The sequence below is a fragment of the Merops nubicus genome, unplaced genomic scaffold (assembly GCF_000691845.1).
Source record: "Merops nubicus isolate BGI_N331 unplaced genomic scaffold, ASM69184v1 scaffold47445, whole genome shotgun sequence".
In the NCBI taxonomy this organism is placed as follows: domain Eukaryota; kingdom Metazoa; phylum Chordata; class Aves; order Coraciiformes; family Meropidae; genus Merops; species Merops nubicus.
Window position 1 is genome coordinate 1480 of NW_008611255.1, and position 6144 is coordinate 7623.

The 6144-nt window shown below is 34.9% G+C and overlaps 1 protein-coding gene across 1 annotated transcript; it reads left to right on the forward strand.

Annotated features, from left to right (window-relative positions):
- The first annotated feature begins 470 nt into the window (after window positions 1-470).
- On the forward strand, window positions 471-5663 carry CCDC107 (coiled-coil domain containing 107). The gene is made up of 5 exons (XM_008941144.1): window positions 471-672; window positions 1914-1980; window positions 3259-3349; window positions 4443-4552; window positions 5145-5663. Exons 1-5 carry the CDS (start codon window positions 544-546, stop codon window positions 5417-5419), a joined length of 672 nt encoding a protein of 223 aa, XP_008939392.1. The 5' UTR covers window positions 471-543; the 3' UTR covers window positions 5420-5663.
- The last annotated feature ends 481 nt before the right edge of the window (window positions 5664-6144 follow it).

Here is a 6144-nt window from a genome sequence, read left to right on the forward strand (position 1 = left end):
TTTTTTTTTTTGGTGACTAGACAACTCAATTTTCAATTTCCACTTACCTGCTTTCTTTGTTACAAACAAAAAATACTAATTTATAACTGTTCTTAGCATTCTGAGTAGTTTCTCTGAGTATGCTTTAATTTCAAGATTTGTTTCTTGTTACATCTATGTTTCTGTGGTTTGTTATGGGTTTGCCAATGTTGCTGTGAAAAAAGAAACTTAAAGAAACATAGAAACTTAATTTGAGAGTCTTTCCCACCTAGATTTAGCTTGGCATTCTATTCATGAAGAAGGGATTTTTAAATTTTAATTATTCTTTAAACTGTATTTGGTTGCAGGGCTGGCCACACCATCTTAGAAGAGTGATGAACAAAGATGATCACACAGAAAGAAAAGAATTTAATTCCAGTTGTAAAACTAATTAAACTTTCAATTTCCTTTCTAACTTTGTTTTCTTTCTCTCAATTAATTTTTTTAGGTAGTCCTCAGACTGTACACCAACTTCATGTAAATCCAGGAAATTCTGACAGCAGTACTTACCAGAGTATTCAGCAGATGAGAAACGCAATGGAAAAAGAGATAAAGAGTGAGAGAACAAGAGGAAATGGCAGAGAGTTAGCATTCACCCTTATGCCATTGTATGCTCTGGGAGTGGGAGTGTTTGCAGCATACAAATTTCTTAAGGTAAGACATAAGCATTATGTTACTGAAATTAGAAGGAAATGTAAATGGGTTTGTTTGGTGTGGATTTTTGGTGTGTTTTGGTTTTGTTTTGTCTGTCCCCACCCAGTTCTGAGCCCACGTTCATCCAAAAGCCCTTTCTTGCTTGCTTTGACTTTGAGTGTGAGCTCCAAAGTTAAAATTTCAGCATTTCTGATTCTTCCTTCTGTAGGCTTCTAACGTATCTTTTTAGATGCTTAAAGAGGTGAGAATCTTAACTCACCCTCAGCTTTATATGAGTCTCAGAACATGAACAGTGCTGTTACCTGAGGCTGTCACTTAAGCCTCAGTGTTTCACTTCCTTGTCATTCTTCAGAATGAGATTGAGTATGGGAAGGAAATGGCTGATACCTGCAGAGGAAGAGTTTTAGCTTAGCAATTGCAGAGAACAGTGAGTAGACACGACCTTTTACGTGGACTGCTTACTTGGTCATGCAGCTGAAACATAAGGCTTTTAACCACGAAATGTGATACCTTTTCTACCACTGTAAATTAGAGAAGAAGAACACAGGATCGGTTGTTTTTTAAAAAAAAAACAGTCTTGATACGTATCATTTACAGTCAGAGATACTGCAGCACTTGCAGTGCTGAGAGTGTACCTGGAATGTTGTTGCTTGCCTTCAAGGAAAAGAAAAAAAAACATCTTAAACAGGACTGGATACAGCATCTTAATTTTGGTAGTTAGTTTCGTATTGTCTCTTATATGAGAAAAATACTTCAGCACAGCAAAATGGACACCAATGCTAACCAGTTTGGTTTTAAAAATAAATGTAATTAAGTTGTAAGATTTGAACATAAGAAAAACAATATTTTTGTGTGTTACAACTGTTTTGCAGGGTTAAAATGTAAATATTTTTGTAGTAGCGTCTTCATTAAGAAAGAACTTTTACCTCCTAGTTAATTAGAGGATACTGGATCCAGTAACCTAAATGGTTCCGTCTGTTCATTTTTGAAAACTGGTGTTGAAATATCAATTGCTTAGTTTTACAGCTGTTGTCAGTCATGCAGTTATTGCTTAAAGTCTGAATTGTTAGTTTAAGATAGGAAGAAGGCATGGCAGAAAAAAATACCACATTAATGGAGCATGTTTTAGTGGTTGCTGTTTACTTCCAATATATTTCTAAATGCATTTTTTATTTTTAATACACTAATTTTTAATTAGTGATGAATGATGGAGTCTTTTAACATAATTGTATTTATTAAAGATGAGGTCACATGAAGAAAGTCTCTCCAAAAAGGAAAAAAGTACAGAAGACAAGGCAAAGGAAACAGGTAAGATACTCATTCAGAATGCATCTGTTCACCAAAAATACATATTTCCTGCTTGAACAAGGCTACATATTTTCATTGAAGTTGTCTTGCTCATGGAGAACAAGCAGTCTTTGACGTTACTTAAGCGCAGTTAGAAACCTACAAACCTCCACTTTATTTATTCTGTATATTTGAAACACTTGTTAGAGTTTTGTGTGAACACTCCAGATGGTAATATTCTTTAAAACAGCTATGGTAATATTCTTTAAAACAGCTATAGTAATATAGTATGATTTTCTGCCTTCTAATGTCTGATGTATTTTCTCAAGACCTGTTCAGTTTTCCTCAGTAGAATAGGATGTTTACATAGAATATTATAATCTTTAGATTGACAGGGTATTTAAAAGGATATAATGATCTACTTAAGAATTTAATTCTGTTGATAATGTAACAGTATGGAAATACAGTTAACAGAGACTGTTGAATTTCTAGGTCAAATTACAGATCTGTCAAAACCATAAAAAGTTTATAGAAGAGACAGAATAAATGATACCATCCTTTTTTTTTTTCATGATAGTGAGTACTTTTGGCTGTCTGATTAAGTTTATTCTGCATGTGCCAAGAAGTGGGCTTTCCTTTGGAGAAAAAAATATGACATATCAGAGTTGAGCTGTTTTCATACTTTTTCTGCCCCTTGACACAGTTAAACAACTAGCATCCTCTTTTGGCATCCCTACACACCAGGTCTGTAATCAGTCTGAGCAGTGATGTGCTGCACTGCCTACTTGCTGTCCTCCTGTGTTGCATTCTTCTTTCTTCAAAGCTTAATATTTTAGGAAGAGTTACTCCTCTCAGTTCTAGTGCATTCAGTCTTGAATATATCTGCGAGGTGCGAGGGGGCAAATTCATGACAGTATATTAAGTGTAAATACACTACTTCTACCTCAAGAACTGTTTGAACTGCTTAGTTTTTGAGGCTGGGAAGGTGAGAGTCATATTCTCAGTTTCTACAAAGGTGTCCTCTGCTTATTTGAGACAGGTTATTGGGTGAGGACTTCTGTCACACATAGTAAAGCTTCAGTTTTTATCCCCACCACTCCCTTTTCATATTTAAAATTTTATAGAGAAAAAAGCTTCCTTTTTGAATCTGTCCAATCAAAAATAGAAATTAATATCCTTTTGGTATTGTAAATTAATTTCTTACAATGTTCTCTTTTACCTCTCTTTCCCCCCTCCCTTCTCCCTTTGCCTTTTTCCTTTTACATTTTCTTTTTTTTTTTTTTTTTTTTTTTTTGTTAGAGCATCAGCTTTTAGAACTAGAGCAGCATCTAGCACAGACAGAGAAAATGTTAAATTCTTTATTGACTCAGTTGGATCCACTGTCGAACTGGTGAGTGTTTTCAAAACATCTCAGTTAATCTTGTTTTCAGTCCATTGAAATTCTACAAAATGTTAACAGAGTTCTTAAAATGTTCCTTATGTAGGTTGGGAATAGTGTTTAGGAGCCTTCTATAATTACTGATAGTTTCTGTAGACTTCTGCAGTAATAGTTCTGCAATTTGGGATCTTTTCCACAGACACCTTCTGTCTGTTGTTCACCGAACATAAATGCAGAAGCTCAGACTTAGGGTCATGTTACTGCAGCTTAATGAGTTAAACTTTAATGTTGACTGAGGAGACTAATACTGAAATAATACTTAAGCTCAGTAGCTATTTGAAAGTCCTTGTGGGAATTAGATTTCTGGTAGCAGAAAGAGTTTCTTCCTTTTGATATGATGAGAAAACAGAACGGGTCTGTCAAGGAGTAGCAACTTATTTTTGTGTCTTGAACCTGTTTAGTGACTGTGTGTGTTTCAGGGAAACACAACTTCTCTGTTGTAGTATAACAAGGAAATACATAATATAACCCCCTTGTTGTTGTAGAGGTGTTCTTTCCTTAAGAAGCTGGGTCCTTACCCACCTATGGGAAATAAAAATATCCATAAAGTCCATTTTGTGCAGACTGACATCCTGCATGAAGCCTAGTTTAAAGCATGCAGAATTTCATGGCTGTTCCCTTAATGTGCTTTTGAACTTAATATGCTCTTCAACTATTAAGCAGTAAATTCAGTAACCAGTTTGCAAAAAAATTTCTAGTAGTGATAGGGAGGAGAAGAGGGTAAACAAAATCTGAAACAATGAGCCTCTAAACTGTATTAGGCAATACAGTCCTAAAAATTACTTTAGGTGATTGTTTCTTTCAGTAGTCATTACTCAGCCTTGAACACTGGGGCTCTGATATTAGAATTCAGCAACTAAATTACTCAGTAGGTATAAGTGATGGGCTCACCACTTCTCAAGAGACAGTTTTTGATCTACATGTGTTGCTGACTTAACTATGGTATTTATCCACAAAGGGAAATACTGTGCACTTACACGTTACTACCAAGCACTCCTTTACAAAGTAATCTTTAAGAGATTGACATCTGATTTCTTTTTTGTAGTGTTAATGCTTTAGCTTGTGAGCAGAAAGATGAAATAATGACACAGCTCAAATCAATTAGACGACTGATAAAAGAAAGTGGATTGGATAAATCAGAAAACGAGATTAAAGGTACGTTGTTTTCCAGTAGGATCTATTACTTAGTAGTTTATATTTTTAAAGAATAAACAGGTCTTACTACAAAAATGTTCAGCTCCTGCATCCTAGGTGAAATGTGTGTAGAATTAATTTTGTTCTGGAGGAGTGGCATTCTTCCTGATGAAGATGTATCTAATTTCAAATATTTGATACATGTATTTTTTTCTTTAAAATAGATACTAAAGGACATTGAAGTAGGATAAACCACATAGTCATGTTCTACTTTGTTAGAACTGATTCTTGAATACGAATTCCTGAGCAGTCTGTTAGTATTGGACTAATCTTAGTCTGAGGATTCCTGGACAGGGACTTCTGAGGCTGTGCATGATGCTTGTATAATGATATGAAACAGCAAATTGGGTATTAATTGCAGCTGGAGACTTCCAGGAGGTGAGTAGTAGTCCACAAGAAATCTTCAGTGTTAAGAATGGTTCATTTTTGCATTAGTTGAGTCTTAGTAAAAGATAGAAAAATTAAAAAAAAATAAACTTCCTGTTTTTAAACTGACCCTGAAATTTGGAGCCTTTCTAGTAATTTAAACTTTGTTTTTTTTGTGACTTTTAAGATGTCAGCCACATTTGTAACGAGAAGCTTGAAGATCTCATTCAGTCATTTGCTGAACATTCTCAAGAGAAAGAAGTAGATGACAGAGAAGATTACAGTAATGAAGATTTCCTTGAGGATGTTGATAATGATTACAAAATGGAAGAGCATGAATTATGCGATGAATGTGAAGTACATCAGTTTGAGCCAGATGTGGTAGAAGACCCAGAAATGATAAACAAAGATGTTACTGAATCAGAAGAGATGGGACTGAGGAGGCGTAATAGATACGAATGAAATCTGCATATGTAAAACTTTCAAAAGCTTATGAATTTATTTTTTGTTAAAATGTTGTATGCACTTTAAACTGTTCTGAACGAAGTTATGTGCACTGCTGTGTGCTTTAAAAAGAGGTGAAATACTGCCTGTGCTTCTGCCTGTGGCGGTTCTGTAACAGACTTCAGTGGCAGCAGAGTTTCACTTGGGATGTTTACATATTTTTTTCTATTTATTTTTTTCCTACAAAAATATTTCTATACTCTGTATATAATGCACTGTAATTATATCTGATGCTTCACTAAAATATTAGAATATCTTGTAATCAAGACTACGAGAAATAGGTGTTTCATAGGTGTTTTGTAACTAGTAAGCATGGCGCCACTTGAACTGTGACTTTCCTGAGTTCATTAAAGAGCATGCACTGGTGAGTTTAGCTCTTTGTGGAAAACTTCAGGGGGGGAATGAAAAAGCAGTGTGGGTTAAGTCGTAAAGATGCACTCATAGTCAAGCTGCTTCATTTTGAGAGAGAAATTTAATCACAGGTGCTTTTTGAAAATAATTATGTCTGAATTTGCGGTCTCCTCAGGAATGACACATAGTTTTGTATGTCAATTTAAATTTTAATGCATTACACTGGATCATGTAATTTCTTCCCCACCTGTCACAGGTTAAGCTCAGCAGCTGCCTAATAATTGACTGATACCTATTAGTACTATGTCCTTGCTTCATATTTAATTTACACA

Coding starts and splice junctions, on each gene's coding strand:
- CCDC107 (XM_008941144.1), top strand. CDS start 544: ATGAGAAACGCAATGGAAAAAGAGATAAAGAGTGAGAGAACAAGAGGA. Junction 673..1,913: donor CAGCATACAAATTTCTTAAG/GTAAGACATAAG, acceptor TATTTATTAAAG/ATGAGGTCACATGAAGAAAG. Junction 1,981..3,258: donor AGACAAGGCAAAGGAAACAG/GTAAGATACTCA, acceptor TTTTTTTGTTAG/AGCATCAGCTTTTAGAACTA.